Below are 20093 nucleotides of genomic sequence, written 5' to 3' on the forward strand. Positions count from 1 at the left end.
TTTTGAGTCATTTTCTATTTAAGAAGTGCAATTTTTAAAGGGGTGCCTTTATTGGATAGTGACAGGGGATATGACGTACATCAAGCAAAATGTCGCGACCATGCGGCCATTTTGCATGCAGTGTAATCGTTTGGCTCATTGGGAAATCCAGTTGTTGAAACAAGATATTAGTCTACAATACGTTTTGTACTATTCATGATATTTCTGACATCAATCATCCTTATTTAGACTCAGTCAACCACAGATACAAACTAATAAATGACATTTAGGGTCAGCAAGTTTTAGTTTAAGTTTTAGTTTAAGTTTTAGTACTGAGATGATTGATTTGAGAAAACTTTGTTAAGAGCTTGATGTGTGACAGACACTATGCTTGAAGAGAAAAAAAAAAAGTTCTGTGACAAAATCAGGAATACATAAAGAAGGAAGTGATGAGACAGCAAGAAGTTTAATAGCTGTCCATTTCTGTTGTTGTTCATAGGATAAGCTGATGTCAAACCCAAACGCTCTTATTTACGTACTTACGTACTTGAGCTGTGACTGCTGTATGCTTGCTTGGCTGGTGACGCAGTTTCTCTGTTTCCATCAGCCAGCTCAGCTGCAACAACCACCGGCGAGCTGAGAGAAGTGGCCTCTGGCTGCAGCCATCCCTCCTGTTGCTGATAACCCCACTCTCCTAATCCACTCAGTGACAAGTCAAACATGATGCACGACTTCCACTCGAGTGCGAGTCAGCAGACTGAGACAATGCCGCAGGGGCTTTTGTTGAAAACCTGCTTGGGGTGTATGTGGCTTGACTAAAAATAGACTCTGATTAAGTAAATCTGCAAGATGAGAGAGACAGAGTGACATTTTCTCCAGAGGTACGATGGCTCAGGTGTTGGACTGTGATGTGTGTGCTGTGAGGAGGCATAATCACAGAAGAACACAGATTAGAGATCAGCGGTTGTGAAGCAGAAAGGGATAACAGTGGCTGTGACCAGTAAAAGATAAGGCTTGTGTTATTCTATATTTTACTTAGTCAATGTCTGTCTCTCAACACTTTTACCTACCTTTTACCACTGTTTTACCTACCCTGCCCATGGTGCTCAGCCCCAAGTCCCACAGACATGTTGTAAGTCACAAATTTATAGTTTTTGAAAGATTAAGTAATTCCTTTAAACATCTGGACACTGTGGGTTTTACTGAATGTTACTCAAACAGAGTAACTAGTGCATTTGTTTGGGGATTATTTTCAGTCAGGGATTAATACATATACGGTGCTGTAGTGAGTATTTATGCTACCCTCACAAAATATATGGCTGACTCACACTGAACCATAGTGCCTGTAATAAAGGGACTTCTCATTTCTTTGTATTTTTCGCAATTTCACTCATCTTTTAGCGCATGCAAAAGAAATAGCAGTAGCATTTGGTACAGTGACAAAAGCATATCATCATTAACTTACAAGCTGTGGCAGCTCTGACCCTGCTGCTGCCTCTGACATGAAACAAAGAACACTTCCTGTCTCCCAACCAATAGAAAGAATGGACAAAGACCAGCTGGTAGCATATGAAAGGTCTCCATACCTCTTTCCCCATCTCTTACACAAACACACACATTCGTCATTGTTTGTCTCGTGCTTGTAGAGCTGTCACACTTAACTACATCCACAGCAGAATTACGGTTTGTTTTCATGTGTGACGACGCACATGTGGAAGCATTTGCGTCACCGAGAATTTGCTAGAGGAGTGTGGAACATTGAGGAAAGACACACAGAGATTGAGATAAGAGAAGCATGTTTGTCATCACGTGTTGTGGAGACAGATTGATCTCTGTTCAAGTCTCCACTTTTCCTCATCAGATCATATGTCCTTCCTAATTAGTTTCACCTTCTGAACTGCATAACATCTGCTTAGGAGACACTTAATTCATTATGGGTCAAACCTTCACCCCTTACAAGATCAGATATAAGAGGTACCCAATCCAAGTGAGCCTTAAAAGCAGTCAGTTACATCAGTTAAATCAACAGGAAACCAGTGTAGAGGAGTTCAAAGAGAGATCATGATCCCTATGCTGTGCATGACGTCTTCATGAATAACCTGGCAGTAGACAAAATACAACAAAAGGGCAATAATAAAGACTGGTAGCACATGGAACAGACTGTACAGACGCTGTTTGACCTGAAAGCATCAAAATGACTGAGGGGACGCTGAAAATACCCAATCTTGTTAAAGTGCCAGTGTTTTTTTTTTCCTCTTATTGTAGGTGGGATGCCAAGATGTTTGAAAGGCAACATCGCCGTTTTAAGTGCACTACTGTAATGACAGTGTGTTATCTGGAGTCTGACCAGTCAGACAGGATGAGACAGTCGGCGGCAAGCAGACTCAAACGCACAGTCTGCTAGAGTTCAGGCCTAAATCTTATACACAGGCTCAACAACTGAACAGTTTAACACTTTGGTAAAAAACAAATTACATAATCATCTCTGGGAAGCACCGTGTCCTCGTCTGTGAGAGAAGAATTAAATGCTTTTATAATAAATGCAGAATGGTGAGATTGTATGCATTTAATGCATTTAGCACTATATTTTTAAATTGAATAATGATTTTTCATCCTTGAGGAAAAATACCTGCATGCTTCTTTTTTTTTTTTTTTTTTTTTTTTTAAAAAAAAAGAAATACAATATGCTTCCAATAATGAGTCAGGTAGTTAAACTGTCTGACGTGTGACGCGTGAAAGAGGAACTTATAGCTTGGCAAAATAACAACAGACATGATACAGACAGTATAATCCCTCATCGAGATGGATAAGCTTCCCACACTTAGTTTAAGGATAAAACGGTGTGTGTCTTTTTATGACTCACAGAACACTCAGATAAACTGAGAGGAAATGTCATGTAGTGTAAAACACAAACACACTGTGTTTATTACTTCCTTTTATGTGAAAAGTTTATCCCAGTCTTGCAAAACAATTCATCACTGAACAATCATTGCTCAATTTATTCTGCTGTGGTACTGTAGCTGTCATTATTCCGGACAGTGTCTACCCATAGTTATCAATACTTTTAAGGTTTTTGTATTGTAAAATGTACCTATTTATTAACCTGTTCTAAATAAATTCTCACTCAACATATTTTGATTTTATTTTGTATCTTTCTTAATTACATACACCAATTACTTTACTTTGGAAAGCACTCTGTGTGCCACATTGTTACAAAATGTACCTAAAACAAGTCTAAAATGTTCCCAAAACAAGCCAGTTCTTTGCCTTGTTTGTGATATAAACACAAGCGAGCGGACCGGTTTGTATGGTCAGGGTTTATTTTTAGGGTCGAGAAGATCAGAAAAGGTTTTCAGGTCGGCACTGATCGAACACTGCCCCACTTGAGTGACGTAAAGAAGGCTCATTTACATCTTGACTAGGTTTTTCTAGTGATGTGAACTCATTCAAAGGTCATCATGATTAATATCTTCTACAATATTTTGCTTTGGAACAAGAGTCCTCTCTGCTAATTCTCACCACAATGTCCCATTAGATATGGTTTCGACAGGAAGGGCAGCAGCAATGACGAACATTCCCAACTGATTCCATGCATTTACACCATCAGACAACTCAAGATGGCAGTTGCCAGTGTTACTGAGAACAAATGAAATTTAACCACTAAATAAATAGTTACCTACCACTGAGTCTGTCATTGATTAGTTGAATGAGAGGCAGAAGGGTGTCATTTTAGCGTAAAAAAAAAGTGGCATTAAATACAAAACTAATATGTATCATGCTAAAGTTATGATAAGAAACTGGTCACAAGTTTTGGGGGTATCTTTTATCAACAGAAGTACTGGATTTCACCAACATCAGCAGGAATTTCATGCCAGTTCTTCCAACTCCAGATCACAATATTGGAGTTACAGTGCTATACTCCTGTGAAAACATGAAAAACCTAACCAAGAATAATCAGTTGAGTGACCTTGAGTTAACCAACAATGTCAGGAGTCCATGCATGTGTATTTGTGTACACATAACCTTTGTGCATCTATATGTGCACTTAAGCGTGTATTTAGTCTTTGCAGCAGCATACTACCAAAAGCATCCCTGACCTACATCCTGGTCTCATGACTTAGGAGGTGTCTGGTGGGACACAGAAAGCAGTGTCTGGAACATTCAGAATACTTCTTTCATCTCTCTCTATTTCAAAGCTTTTCTAAGCTCTTCATCTCCCCCTGGTGCTGCAGAAAAGAGGTGATTACGGATGCAGAACAGAAGGTGACCCACATACCTCCTCCACCAGTGCTCTGTTTCCTTAAATCTTTTTCTACTTTTGTCCTCCAGCCTGGGGAGAAGGAGGAAGACTCACCTGTCCATACACTCTGAGAAATTATCTGAAAAAAAAGAGGTTTTGGTCCAGAATAATAATGTCTGTTATTTCTAAGGTTTTAATGAAGCTAGAGTAAGCAGTAAAGTAAAGTATTTTTGCTTTAAATCAAATGCTGACAAACTTCAAGATGTAAAAAATATCAATTGTGTTAACATATTCTGAAAATGTCATAGTCTAATTTGTATTTCCAAATTAGTGTAGCCATTAAACTGACATTAGGGTACACTGATGACATACACACAGTATATGTCTGTGCATCTTTCCTGTCTGCAGATACACTCCTATCTTGCTTTGCTTAAAAGGTGCATTGAAAATACTGAGAGAAGAGAGCAATTCTTGCTCCGAGTTTTTTCCATTTTAGGCAGTGAGCGACTAAATGGTTGAGGATGACAGGCCATCATTCTCACTGCTTTCCTTGGCACACCAGAGCAAGTAGATAGTCATCAGTGGACCAACATGATAAAAAAAAGAGCCCTTTGCCCATTGTTTATTTTGTCTCTTTCCTTTAAATGCACAACGCAGCCAGCGGGAACAAAATACTGTTCTGGTTTATAAACCAGATTCCTCCAAACATTTAACATCAAAAGTACTGAGATTGGATACTGACAAGAACATTGTCCTCTGACATGTAGTCACCTTCAGCTTTTTGCCTTGATTTTACCATATGTGGTAATCTGCAGTCCAGCAGCATGCAATGCAGCATGCAATGCCCCCACGCCTTTATTTTACTTTTAAAGATGTTAAAAGCAACATCTTTCTACATTTTACATGTGTTGCTGTATCTGTTATCTGTCAGTTCAGCTGTTTTGAAAAGTGGAAATCCATTCACATATTTCTGCAAAACATTGTAAAGGAAGAAACGTAGCACTGGTCAGTGGGCTTTCGTAGTTTGGGTTTGCACGCAGCAGTTTACGACAATGCTACACTAACATTAGATACAAAGAAAACAAAATGATACTAATGCTGACTCGGACTAACAAGCCAAAGTGTTTTCCATATATAACGCTATATCATTTCTCACCGATGACTAACCTGCTTTTAAAAGTTAAATGCAAGTGGTGACCCCCATCCCGTAGCACTACCTTTCGTCAATCATGTTTATGGAAGTACAATTCAGTCAAGTTTTGATAGATGCTGCAATTGCCCAATAAAATGTTAACATAAGACTTATGACCAATCGCCGGCTAGCTTACATCTTTTTTTGACCAATGAGATTCTTGCTGTTAAAAGTGTAACCAATCACAGCGAACGGGTGGGCTCTCGTTTAAGGAGCGCGAACGGTTCAGAATAGACGGCGATGAGAAAATGGCGAACGTGGAAGAGTTTAGGTACAAGGCTAACATTATTTTGAAACCTTACTAAATACTCGTGTTTCTTTTTTACTGCGGGGTTATAAATTATTCCAAACAACGACGGGCACCAAATACATAGATATATCAGGACACTAGCCGTAGCTGATTTGACGTATGTTAACTTGCTATCTAGCTAACATAGATAGTTAGCTAGATAGCGTAACTTAGAAACATGAATGGTCCGAATGTTGACAGCTTTCAGTGTCGTCTTTGTGCCCACACATAATGAACAACATGTAGGAATTACTTCGTTAAACTAGCTACAAAGGATTTAAACACATTTAGTCGAGGTTGACCTGTTTACATGGCTTATTACTGAGTTAAGGTCTTTAGAGCCACTCATTGTCTTTGGGGCGTTGCAGTATGGCTTTACACAACTTGGTTTTTGTTATCGATGTGGATTATGGAGATCACGATTCGGGCGATCAGCTGGATGTCAGGAATCGCTTGTTGAAACGAGGAATATTACAAATTCTGCTACACTTCAGTTGCAAATACGGATTTGACCAAGTGCGCTGGGGATATAAATTCTTTCAATCCAAAACTGGTCGCAATGCTAGGCTCATATCAAGGGGATCGGACTTCAAGGAGCTTCGCCACAAAATTTTTGAGGATTTTGAAATGGAGTTTGAAGCCAAGTTTGACGTGAAAGATACGCCATGCCCCGCTCACGACAGGCAGCAGTCCAGTCAGTCCACTTCAGTTCAAAACGCTCTCAAAGAAACTCTTCTAGACTTCCAGTGGGACAGACCAGACATCACCTCTCCGACGAAACTGTCCCTGAGGCCCAGGAGGTCGATCCGGTCTGGAACGCCAAGTGTTTCACAGGAGGATGATATTTCAAGCAACGGGAGGAATGTGGTGTTTATTGTCTCGGGGTGTCCACGTTCCAGGACACAACTTGTGGACTACCTTTCTTTGGGAAATAACGACCTGCCTGCAGATGCGACAGAGCACATTTTATCTAGGAGCCTTCATGATATGCTGATCCAGCGACAGGTTGTGCTACATTGGATTGACAGTAGATCACATGTTCAGGTGAGTATAACATAGCACAGAGTACTCCATAATATAATCGTTAGGCACCAACAAGAACTGGATTATTTGGAATCAAAATAACAGTATGTTTATCAAAGTTGATAACTTTTAATTTAGATATAAAGAAACAATTAACCTTGTGTGAACGAGAGGAACCCAAGTGGAACGGTAAGGTTACAGGGAGCACAGTTAGAGGAGGTGCAGGACTTCAGGTTGCTTAGGGTCAACAGTCCAGAGCAGGATGGAATAGGTGGAGAAAAGTGTCAGGTGTGTTGTGTGATAAAAGAGTACCAGCAAGAATGAAAGACAAGTTTTACAGGACAGCAGTGAGACCAATGATGTTATATGGTTTAGAGACAGTGGCTTTGAGGAAAAGGCATGAGGAAGAGGTGGAGGTAACAGCTGAAGATGTTGAGGTTTTCTTTTAGGCGCAACCAGGATGGACAGAATCAGGAATGAGTGCATTAGAGGGACAGCTCATGTGAGATGTTTCAGAGTTAAAGTTAGAGAGGCCAGGTTGAGGTAGTTTGGACATGTTCAAAGGAGTGCTAGTGAATATATTGGTCAAAGCATGCCGATGTTAGAGCTGCCAGGCAGGAGGTCTAGAGGAAGACCAAAGAGGAGGTTTATGGATGTAGTGAAGGAGGACATGAAGGTAGCTGGTGTGAGGGAAGAGGATACAGAGGATAGGGCGAGAGGGAAGCAAATGATTTGTTGTGGCAACCCCTGAAGGGAACAGCCAAAGGGAAAGAAGAAGATAAATAAACAATTAACCAGGTGGGTTATATGGTACATGAGAAGAGCAAAATCATTGAATCATTAAATCACCAAATGAGGGAATATTTTTTTTGGAAGAATACTGTTCTCCCTCTAGCAGAAACTTGAATCCACTCCCATAGGTATTTATAATTTTTCTGATGGTTGGTGTTTATCTGACACCTTACCAAGATACTTTATTTTGGCATTTCCCTTTATTTGTCATTCAGCTGTATGGCTCAACTGTAACTAGGATCTAAAAAGAGAGTCTCAAGGCATTAACCCAAAATAACATCATGCTTTTTACTATATACCCGCCTGTATGAAAGTTCAGGCGGGTATATAGTAAACATCCAGTCAGTAGTTACAGACACAAGTAATTTTGACCTTTTGTTCTCCTTGCAGGTCATGAAGTGTGATGACCACCTTGGTTTTGACAAGCTGTCTGAGGTCCTAGCTCAGGTTAATGGCAGAGTGATCCCTGTGGTTGCATTGCTGAATCTCTGCTGCGCTCAAGAGGCGTTTGCATTGAAATCCAGCATTGGATACCTGCTGTCTTCTGAAAGGCTCTACCGCCTAGCTTTTCCTGTCATAGGTGGTGTTCTGCAATGGGAGCAAGGTTGGTAACATGGAAGTATCAACATACTGAAATAGTGCGACTGTTGAAACTGTTCATGTAATCAATAGTTTAAATACAATTTCTTTATAATCACGAGACACTGTAAATCTGCGTGGTCTTGGGATGCTACTTTGTGAATTTAGAAATATTTATCTGCTTAAACTAAACACAGTACACAAAGCAAATGCCAGTGCAAATGAAGCAAGGACAAGGGGCTTTATTGCAACCTGAACATAAACCATACATAACAGTCGAAATTATTACAAGCTGTTAAGTAATATTATTTTCACCTAAATAAAGTCCATTAAGCAGCTGAAACCTAACTGCCTTTATTTAATGTGTGTTGTCTTGTCCTTCATCCAACCAGGTGATGTGACACAGCACTGTGACATTATGCTTGAGCCAGTGTCTCGCAGACAGAGGCTTCGCTCAGAGTCAGTGAAAGTGTCTCTGAAAGGAGTGCTGCGGGGCTGGGATGCCTCTTCACTGACACAAACCTCCACAGAGTCATGGGTGCTTCAGTGCTCCAGCAGTCGGAACCAGGGAGCTGTTGCCTTCCAGCGTTTGCTGATGGAACTGTGTGCTCATGATCTGCACATGGTGAGGCAAATTGTGTTTCTGTTATACAGTACAGTTGTCCCACTTAAGACTCTCTTGCAGTGTCCAGCTAAAATTACTTTGCATTTTTTTGTCCGCTACACCTCGCATATCTGCTTTGTTACACATTTGTCCTGTTTTCTCCTTTATACGTCTGTGTAAATGGAGGCCTTTTTCAGTACAGGCAGTCAGATCTTCAAATCAAAACACAAGCAGTACATCACCGAAAATGCAGAGATAAATTTTTTGTTGCACATTTTCTCAGTTAGAAGAAGATACACCACCTGATCGATCTTGGCAAAAGACAAGTTGAAGGACTGATGGTACAAAAAAAAAACCATCCCACTACTACTACTACTACTACTTACTACTAATGAACTGTTTTTTTCCTCTTTAACACAAACAGGATGTTGAGTCCTGAGGATTTGTACAGAACACTGGCATTCGAGTAGCCCAGTAGAGGCTTGGTTGGAAAATATACCAGCCCCATCATTTACAAAAAATATCCTGTTTTAAAATGTCATTTTTTTTCTTGTGGGCATTTACTCATTCACTTCTGCTTTTTTCCTCTGTTTTGCTTGTTCCCCCAGTTTTCAGAGGTGAATGACACCGGCCTCATGTGCTCAGCTGTCCTCTCCCCCTTGTCACACTCTACAGCTCTGCTTACTGTTCTCCAGCCTGGAATCACTGAGCATGACCAGTTCCTGACTGCGGAAATCATTGCCCCTGCCACAGCAGAAAACTCAGTCGAACTGCCAGATGTTGTGAGCAGTGTTTTGGGAGTAGTGTATGACATCATGGAGGAGGATGGTGATAGTGTTGATGGTGAGGGTAGAATATTAATATTCAGGCTTCAAAAAAATCAAAAGCATGTCTTGAAAAGAAATTCTGCCTTCATATATCAGTAATTCTGTTAAACACACTACATTAGTTTATTTCACCAATAGAAGTATAAGTTACTAAAAGGTTTTAGGATGAATTGTAGCTGTCAAAAGTGCACAGTTCACTTGTTACATTTAATGAACTTCAACAAGAATGTATATTTAATGGTATGTTACTCCATTGTTGCCCTTCTTTGCATTTATATGTTCCAAATAATAAAATAAAATGTTAGATTGTGACAGTATCAGTTTATTTGCCGTTTGATTGTTAGCTTGCTTTTTTATTTCGCCTTTTATTTCTCTTTTTAATCCTCAGACCAGTCAGAGGATCATCAGGTTCCTGAGTGGGCTCAGCAGGAACTCAGCCATTGCCCACTGACCAAAGGTGTGTTGGAGAGTTGGTTCCCTCAGTCAGACCAGTCGGGAGTGAGTTCTCACTTAATGGAATCAATGAGGTAAGAATGACTATGATTTCAAGATGTTTGTAAAATTTTTATAGGATACATTTGAAGCAAGAATTGTTAAACATGGAAATAATCAAAGGCAACCTAAAATAAGTTCAATTCTGGCACAAAATCTGACTGATGGTCCTGATTAGGGCTTTTCAAACTGGTTTGATATTGAGTCTAACTTTGGACCCGACCCTTATCCCAAATTTTACCTCTAGGTGTCGTTTGACTCAACAGCTTTTGCCATTTCGCCCTTGAATGGAAGTGTAGCAGCACCTACTAAAGAACTACAGTACTGTAGTATTGCAGTATGCAACACCTGCAAAACCTTAGACAACATAACGTACAACATTTCGTCACCGATGTCAGTTCTTTCTTGTGGACATCAGTCCAGTGAGCGTAACTCAACGCTGGTGCAGTACAACAAGACAAAAAGAAAATCTGTGTTCCTGAGCCGTGCTGGGGCTCCTGCTAAGTAGCCGCATGCTGTAAGCTCTCGCCACCCACACCTGGTCATCAGTTCAGTCAGTTTGGTGTTTTGTTGGACAGGTTGCTGCATGCAGTGCCAGAGCAGAGAGACGAGGACGAGATGTCTGAACTACAGCAGGAGCTGATCAGTGGCCTGGCTGACTTGTATCAAACATCTCAAGGGGCCAATGACAAGAGGGGCAAGAAACGTGAGAGAGCCTCATTTCAGTTTTGAAACATATTATATATTTACCAATTATTTTCGTAATTGTACGTAAAGTTTTTTTTTTTCTGTGAGAAAATACAAGAAATATGTACAGTTTCCAGTATCATTCTATCAAGATTTGAGTGTAGTAGCACAGAATATTTCTCTATCTTTTCCCATCTTTGATCCACAGGTGGTGCCCAGCGCACACCAGTGAAACAGAAGATGAAGACCATGAGCCGCTCCCTGCAGATGCTGAATGTGGCGCGACTGAATGTCAAAGCCCAGAAGAACCAGGCCGAGGCGGAGCAGCTGGGGGTGGAATGCAGAGGGCCAGACAGACAGGGGAAGAGACGGGGAAGCGACAGGAACAAATCTGAAGGAGCCAACACCATCAGTGAGTGCGCCAGTTACAACAGCAGTCTTTCTCCGGAAGAAAACTAATAAGCATATTTCACAAAGTGTCAAACTGTACTCATAGTAACAACGCCATGCAATGCATCTCCCTTTGCCCAGGTTTCACCAGTGAGGCAGAGCTGCTGTCCCATCTGAAGTCCAGTTACGATAAGACTATGGCAGAGAGAGACTCGTTCCTCCTCACTGGTGTCCAGCAGCTCTTTTCTGCTGTGAAAACCTTCCTCCTGGCAGAATCTGATGTGGAGGTGAGACGCACTGAAACCTTAAATGTATCTCAGGAAGCTCACCTGACCCACTTTAATCTTTGCAGCATAGTTGTTGTTGTTGTTTGACGGTGGATGAATCGTTTAATTGTGCTGCCCCATTGTGGATAATCTCACATGATGATTTCTTTTGTCCCAGCTGGTGAATTGTGGTATATTTCCAGATTGAAATTTAATTTACATTTACATGTAAATAGCAACGTAAAACAAAACCAAGAATTTGATAAAAGTTGCGGAAACTTTTCTTATTTGCATAATAAAAGCATAGTAACAGTTGGACTTAAATTGCATATCTGACATTTTCTTGCAGGCCAAGACCTCCTTATTTATCCAACAGCACCTTCTCAAGACCAGCAAATCAATCAGGCAGCTTTATGGCACAGCTGCTGATGTTGATAGCAAAGTCAGAGAGTGAGTGTTTTCTGCTTTCATGTGTTATCATGTTTTAAGAGTTGGTAAAACCTGAAAAACTCAGCTCATTGAGCAGCCATTTAAACAGTTGTCTGTGGTTTTGCTTGCCGTGTCCCATTTGTAAAATGGTTGATTAATATGTATCCATCCTTCTAGAGAAATGAAGGTTAACCAAGTCAGTCATTCTATTCTGTTGTTAGTTGTATTGAAGAGTCAGTCACACATGTTGTCTCCTCTAGGTGCCAGCTTCAGGCCTTGCTGAGGCTGGAAGTGTGCAGGCGTTTTTCCTCGGAGCAGACTGACTCACTGGATGTTGATGAGATGGCAGAGGAGGTAAAGTGGTCCTTTCTGAGGTGAAACCAAGTTGATGCAGGTGTATGTTTCTTAATGTAATGCTAGCGGGTGGAAGAGTGAGTGTGTAGTTGTTTTAAAAAGTCAACACTGTCATTTGTTTACAAGCTATATGAATAAAACTACTGGCAGATTGATGTCCTTAGAATGACTCAGTAAATGGAGTGAAGCGTGAAAATCCTACATTATTACATTATTGCCATAAAATAATAAGGTATCTGATGAGGTATCTTCCAACATTTAATGTATTTTTTGACAACAATTTAAAACCACTTGGATCAGAAGAAGTAAATTCTGACCACTCTTGTTCCTCAGGTGGCTGAAATGCTCAGGATAATCTCCTTAACAAAAGACCCAGTTTGCCTAACAAGATTCCTTGAAGACGAGGTCCTCCCAGGGTAAGGCCGTGGTGCTGCAGGAATGGGAATTTTTTTGTATTTCCCCTGAAGAATACAACAATCAAAAATAATAGAAATCTATAAGCTCTTTTTTTTATCATTTCCTTAAAATGATTGCTAAAAATGGATATAGGTTGATTTGTCTGAAAAAAAAAATTCTAAAATTTAAATGAAATATAATATGGACAATGTATTAATCAATGACAATTCTGTCCGTGGCAGGTTCCTGAATGCTGTCCCCAGAGTGCTTGCAGACATCTACCACAGTCTGGGCACTCGGCTCCCTGAGGCTTTGGTGGCTGTTCTACCAGCTGACTTCTTCAGTGACGAATCAGTTGCAAAGGACAGCGTTTCTCCATCAGCCTCCTCACCTCCCCTCTCCACACACAGCCTGGTTTCAGATGGCAGAGATGGCCTGCAGGACCTGCGAAATCGCTCGGCAAACAAGAGGAGGTGAGGCGAGGCTGCATGCTTAACATACTGCTAATCAAACACGACACACTACAACAAAAGAGAGACACTTTACTGATGTTGCTCTTCAAATAGTAAAGCCAAACCGCAATGAAATCACTGCAATTTTACTGTTCAGCAGGATTTTATGTTATATGACTAAGCCATGGTGTATGCAGTAAATTTAGAAATTTTTACGTCCAGAATTTTAAGGGTTTTATTGTTTGTTTGTTTTTGTTTTTTTTAGGAGTGGGATGCTGACTCGTCACCGCAGTATGACTGAATCATCACAAAGTCTTCGCCAAATAGAGATGCCCAAAAAGACTACAAGAGCTGTAAGATGACCTTTAGATTAATAATGAATAATAAATAAAGTAGTCTGAACTAATAAGTTCAGTGAAGACTGAAATGATGTTTGTTTACATGTTTCACGGTTATGTTTAGCTGTGTAAAACACATAACCTTACTTGCATTGTTGTGTTTTTGTCAGTCCAAATCAAAGGCCTGTGCAGCTTTGGAGAAACCCGTTTTAGAGCCGCAACCTCATAAACAAGAAACACAAGGTAAGTTCTGTTTTGTACCTAGCCTGGCTGCTCCAAATTGATTTTTTTTTAAAACTGAAATTAAATTAAACTGAATCCTCTGTAGATTTGAATTACTGTAAAAAGTATAAGAATAAACCGCTCACCTGCTGTCCATTAGTTTGCTCAGTATGTTCTAGTCATTCATAGTAATGGAAGGAGAAGTATCACCTTTGATGCTTTAAAACGTGTTTTGAATCAAAAGTCATATTGAGCAGTAGGCATCGGCATGTTGACCTGAGAGTCCTAATTCAGACCATGTTCTGATTGTCCACAGAGGTGACAAAGGTGAGAAGAAACCTGTTCAACCAAGAGATTGTTTCCCCCTCGAAGAAAGCCAAGCTGCCAAGGAGCCAGTCTGTGTCCGCCGTGGAAGGAATGAAACGCAAGCGATCTCATGAATATGAAGGTGAATATATTCATTATTGCAATTCATTGAAAGAAAAACTCCTGTAAATAAAAGAATGAAAGTTTATTTTGATCTGCAGGAGAGAACAACTTTTTAAAATTTTCAGCTATAAGTTTAATGTTTTGGGTTTTTTTTTTTTTTCTTTTTTCAGAATGATAGGAGTTTGTCCTGTTATGCATCAGTTTTCAACTAACTAATGTTAAGCAATTTATCTCAAATGAAATTCTTTTTCAGAGAGGCACAAACTTCTAACAAAGAAAGTCTGTGAAACACCCCTTCACAAACAAGTGTCCAGTCGCCTCCTATACCGACAGAAAATGGGAAGGTATGTCCCATCAACTGTTTTTTCATTTATTGTCTGACTCAAACATCACTTGCATTTGATAATTATCAGAAACAAGTAATGTTTACCTTTTTTTTTCTTTTTTGGACTGTTCTTTTTCAGGAGATCTGTCCCAACAGAGGAGTGCATTGTTGAAGAATCGCCAGTAAAACCCACAGAAGGTATTTTACTGATACAGATGGTTGTATTTAACATTAATTTTATGTATTTTCTTTTTTTTTTCCTTGGACATTTTGAAGGGCTAATTTACAAAGTTCAAGCATTTCTCATAACATATGCTTTTTTTGTGCTTTGATTTTGTGTCAGACCTAAGAAGGAGCCCAAGGATAAAGAAGTTTGCTAGAAGACACTCAAACTCTTTCTACTCAAGTTCTCAGCCTCGCTCCCGCAACCTGGACAGAGCTCTCTCTGCATCTCAGCTTACTCTCAGTGAAAGCAAAGTCAGCGAAGTTAACGTGAAAACAGTTCGGTCTCCTATGCGTCTTCTTTTTGGAGCCGCTTCCCCCACTGATTCTCCCAGTTGTCCTTTTGACAACCACACAACCAGGACCACCAGGTCACGGCTGTCCACGGACTCCAGTGTCTTTGAGGTAAGTTCTTCTTTTAATAATACGGTTCATCAAACGCATCACATGCATTAGTAGCTGTACTACCTAAAGACTTTAACTTCTGCAAACTTTCTGCAGTCAATTTGATGTTGTACAAATCAGTGTAGCAACATGAAAGGGGTTGCTAGTACAGACATTTATCATCGAAATCTGTACCAAATCTCAAACTTAAGTAGGTTAATAGCAAGTTCCGCTCACTGTGAAGTTGTCTGGCTCACAGATTTGCTCTTTTGCTTCACTCTCACACCTCTCCAAGCCATTTTCTGAGAAAAAACTTCTAAACACCCACTGTAACAGCTGGACAGAAGCACTTGGTAACTAGATGATGAACATTATGGAGCATTTAGCAGCTAAAGAGCCAGGTATTTCCCTCAGGAGTTGGTAGAGAACACAAACAGATTCATGAGTGCAAATATTGGATTTAAATTTGCTGAGGGCCCAGAATCACAACTTGCGATTGCCTCATGAGCTATTTGCCGCATCAACATAAAAGGTGATGACATATTGATTTTGTGTTCATAACTTGTTTCTGCTGCCTCCAAGTGGACAGAAGTTTTTATAGATATAATAACTGTTTTTGTTTTCTGTGTTTGTTTTAGAGTCCAAACAAAACACCAGTGAAATCACCCAACAGACGTGGGAGGGCCATCCATGGGATCATGACACCCAAGACACCTCGAACCCCAGGGACCCCCAAAACCCCACGCCCATCCAGGACGCAGGTTTTCTCTGCTGGAGAGAGCCCAGTAGCAGGCAGCTCTCGTGGGCATAGCTTGGCTCAGAGAGGCAGTCCATTCAGATCTCCAGCCACAAAGACTTTTGTAGTAGAGACGCCTACTAAGCACAGCCCTATGAGGAGCCCGCTGAAGGGTATTCTCAGGACTCCAGTCAAGACCTTGGTTGAGTGCCGCTCTTCTGGATTACCTCTGCTCAACAGTCCAATTTCCAGGACTCCCAAGAAGAGCGTGACATGGTCTCCATCCCCTCGAAAATGTAGAGTGGCCGAGAACAGCATTTCTTTCAAGGTGCCAGAGTCCCCTCGTATTGTATCCCGCACTTCTCCGAGACTGTTGAAAACACCAACACAAAACAATGCTTTCTGCAGTCCTGTCAAAAGCACAAACACTAAGAGAGACATCTTCAAGACCCCTGAAAAGACTTGTCAAGTAAGCCTAGTAAGGGTTTCTGAAAATGCTAATAATCATATTTTAACACAGGAGACAAATCTGAGTTCCTCTGCAAAACCTCACAACAGGATGAAAACACCTGAAAAAAATCGCACTGATAGTCTGCTAGAGATGCCCCCTTCACAATCCACACCACCTCAAGAACACCACCTCTCACCTAAACCCAACACTAGAACTCAAACCAGGAGCCCAAGCCCCACTCATCAAATGACAACTCGCTCTGGAAGAACTCCAGGCAAAAGTTCAAACATTGCATCCTTATATAAGCCAGTATTTACACCTGTGGGAGATGCTACTAAGTCTCCTGCAAAGTCCCTGGCCAGAATGAGGTCTGGTCAAGGTGTTAGAACCACCAGACTTAACCTTGGATCCCAGTCTATTGAGAATGTTCCCTCCAAACTAAACACAGAATCTGCTGAGAACTGTGACCTTGTGAAGGCGAACATGCAGTCATATTCAAAAGAAGATGCACAGGCTGAACATTCCCAAACCCCTGAAGATGACTCTAGTTCTCAGACAGACTCTCAGCAAGTGGAATCTTCACAGCTTAACTCTGCATCCACAGATGATGATAGTATGGACATTATAGATGCAGCAGTTACCAAGACTCAGTTTACTGGAGGTCTCAAGATGAACATTAGCTTTTCACGGAAGCCTTCACAGTCCAGTGAAGATTTTCTGTCAAGCACAGTCTCTCCAAAACCACGTGTGCCACTCCAAGGTACTCCCGGCCGGAGCTACGGCTTCCGCCAAACCCCTGACCGCCAGCAGAGGGAGGCTGCTGCGCGTTTGGGATATGGAAATGAACCCCCTCGGTTTTCAACACCTAGAGGCCCAGCAAGACCTCGTCGACAAAAAGACATGGGTGCTCCAAACCCTCTGACCTATGAAGTGGAAATGGAAATTCAAACATCAGGACTTCCCAAGCTCAAAATCAAACGCACAGATTCCATGAATGCAGGTGATGTGGCCTCAGGAGCCCAGAGCCCTGTAGTTGGTGTTAAACCCTCTCAGCTGGAAAGCCCATTGGCTTTGTTCTCTAAGCATAGAGATCCTGGATGTGTCTCGCCATCTCTCTGTACTCATGTCACCCCTGCTAAGAGCACGCCTGGAAAGGGTGGAAGCGTTCAAACTTACATCTGCCAGTCTTACACTCCTACGCACCATCCTGTGGGAACATTGTCTCCAGTGGCCATTGCAGAGATCATCCCCCTGACTCCTTCACCTCAGAGTGCAGGGAAGGTGGCCCCAGACAACTTCAGCAGCTGGCCTCGCAGGAAGAGAGCTCAGATCGGAGTGGCTGGAGGCAAGGATCGTGGCCTGAAGGGGGAGCCTTTGCTGGTGGAGTGCCTGGAGGAAGCTGAGCTTGGAGTTAGCAGATTGCAGGATGTTGAGGACACGGATGAGCCCTCGAACATCAAAAATTCAGTATTAGTGTTGACTTCCACACAGTCACCTTCAGTTGGAGCAGGTGCATCTCCTCTTTCTTCTCTGGAGGACTTGAACTGGATGGAGAAACTGGCTGAGGAGGCTAACTGTGCTGATCCTCAGAGAGTAGAAGAAGAAATCTGGGCCGCTGAAAATGGAGATGTTACGTCATGTAAGCTGTGGTTGATACATTCTGTAATAAAACGTATGCCTGTAAAGTTCTGGGATATCAACTAAGACAGTTTGATGGGTTGAAATTGCTCTTATATCATAGCTAAATATTTATTGTGCAGTGGTGTAGACGGAATCATGAGCATGTTGTAAACCACAGAATTACATATAATTCTACATTTTAATTCATTTCAATAAATATTTTAAATAATCTTTGATAAACATCCACTAATTGAAAAAGGATTTGGTATCTTGATATTTAAAAATGGTTCAATTATTATTATTATTATTATTATTATTATTATTATTATTATTGTTTTTGATATGACACTTTCCTTGAAATGAATGCATGAAGTTACAGAATAAAACGGTTTTCTTCATTTTGACAGTGGCAACTCCTCCCAGCTCAAAAGTGAGGAAGCCAGTGACAGCGAGTGGGATTTTGGCCCTCACTCATTCTCCATTGTTGTTCAAGGGCAAAGCGGGTTCTGCAAAGAGAACGTCAAATTTCATAGGTAAGATGTACGCTGCTCATGTTTAGGTTTTTATTTTTTGCCAGTTAAATTAAAGGCCGTATCTCTGAGCCTCGCATTTACAATATAATACATTACAATAGTTGGGAGATTAAGCAGTAATCGAACCCGGTCATTAGTTAAAGCTGTAATCACACAGTTTTGTAATATTTGAGTATAAGTACTTTCCGTCTTTAGCCAGATGTCGACAGCTGGTTAAATGCAGTGTACTTGAACTTCACCCATATTGTCAATTAACTAATGATCATCAATATTTTTTGTAAACTTTATAGACGAGGCTGCTTCAGGGAGGAGGAGAGAAGATGATGGCGTGGAGCTCTCTCCCCTCAGCCTGCCGATGAGACGCTCAAACACAGGGAAGACCTACAGCAGGAAGAGGCTTCTCCACTGAGCCACAAGACGGTCCACATTGTGTTTTACTGTGAAGCTGCGAGTCTTTCTTTGCCGTATTTTGATGTGATGGCAGATCTGAACGCCGTCTTTCAAAGCGACACTTGAAGGGCTTTGAATGAATGAATGAATGTCCTTTTCATTCTCCTCCACCAACAGTTTTGACCCTGACATTTTCTGTTTTAACCACTGGCTTTTGTTTCAATCGGGACATTTTAGGTTTTAAAATTAGAGCTAGGTTTTAGCATTGAGATCAAAAGCGATGCGCTTCTGCCAAGATGTTTTAAATTGTCCTTACTGTTCCCGATTTTATCGTTCAGATGGTGCCATGTGTTCTGCATTTGGCTTTCTGAAGCTTAAAAGTTGCAAAGTTGATATTATATGTCTGTATTTCAAAATGGCAATCAGCAATTTTACAATCAAGTCTAAAGTCCAAATTTGTTGATGTACTGTTGATGTTTATTTATTAGTTTGTTTGTTCTTGTTTTAAACTTGCTCTTAAGTAAAAGGGAAGCCCTGATTATTGAGTAATATTGTAAATAACTCTTGTTGCCAAAGTTTTATGTAAATAAATATCAGATTTTTGAATTACCCTATATTGTGCGAACTTTCTTCAGTTCATCAGCTGCTGTCAAATAAAAGGAAATTCTGTAATCACCTGCGTGTTCAAAGGTCAGTGCTCTTAAAGTATAAAACTATAAAAGTCATGAGCTTAGAGTAGCTGGCACATTAATGACTGCTGCATGTTGGAAATCACATTTAGCTGCTGATAAAGCCCCAAAATATATGATGATGTCCACGCTGTGAACATGAATTTGATTTTGTTTCATCAGAACTTTTTTTTTTATTATTCTCTTCATGAATCCTTTCATAATCCTTGTCGGTTATTACAAGATTAGCATCAGGTGCCAGTTGTTTGTGTAATCAGATAAGGTGACTCCTCTGAGGTGTGGTGGGTTTTTTGGGTTTTTTTTTTCTTTTTTTTTTTTATTAAACTGATAAAGTAGAAAATTAGCTGTGGCTGAATTCCATATGCTTTGGTTTCAGGTTCTGGTGTTGTGCATGCGAGCTCACCTGGCACCAGAGTACCACGGAGCCATCGTTCATGTTGTTACGCTGATCATTTTCATGCTATGGTAGGTAAAAACATGCGCTGTGAAAAAGGCTGAGATGTCTAACAACAGCAAAGTTTATACAAAAGATCTTAATGCATTTACTCCCTTCACATCAGTGTCCTTTGGCAGCAGTGACTGCCTTCAGTCTCTGGTGTTTATCAGCTTTGCAGATCTGGACTTGATTGTAATTGTTTTAGCAAATTTGTGTTTTAGTACTCATGCTTACCGATGTAAAAAAAAACAACAGCCTAATCACTGCTGTGTTTCATTGTTGTAAAAGTACATCTGACCTTAAAACACTTTACAGGCCACTTTAAGT

At 40.7% G+C, this 20093-nt stretch overlaps 1 protein-coding gene across 1 annotated transcript; it reads left to right on the forward strand.

Moving 5' to 3' along the window:
* The first annotated feature begins 5215 nt into the window (after positions 1–5215).
* ticrr (TopBP1-interacting, checkpoint, and replication regulator) lies at positions 5216–19255 on the forward strand. The gene is made up of 21 exons (XM_046393934.1): positions 5216–6744; positions 7906–8119; positions 8487–8719; positions 9307–9541; positions 9914–10052; positions 10596–10723; positions 10913–11116; positions 11236–11381; positions 11710–11810; positions 12050–12143; positions 12477–12559; positions 12782–13012; positions 13257–13344; positions 13500–13572; positions 13868–13999; positions 14234–14324; positions 14445–14503; positions 14649–14932; positions 15550–17737; positions 18126–18251; positions 18542–19255. Exons 1-21 carry the CDS (start codon positions 6070–6072, stop codon positions 18658–18660), a joined length of 5643 nt encoding a protein of 1880 aa, XP_046249890.1. The 5' UTR covers positions 5216–6069; the 3' UTR covers positions 18661–19255.
* The last annotated feature ends 838 nt before the right edge of the window (positions 19256–20093 follow it).

Source organism: Scatophagus argus, chromosome 7 (genome assembly GCF_020382885.2).
Source record: "Scatophagus argus isolate fScaArg1 chromosome 7, fScaArg1.pri, whole genome shotgun sequence".
In the NCBI taxonomy this organism is placed as follows: Eukaryota; Metazoa; Chordata; class Actinopteri; family Scatophagidae; genus Scatophagus; species Scatophagus argus.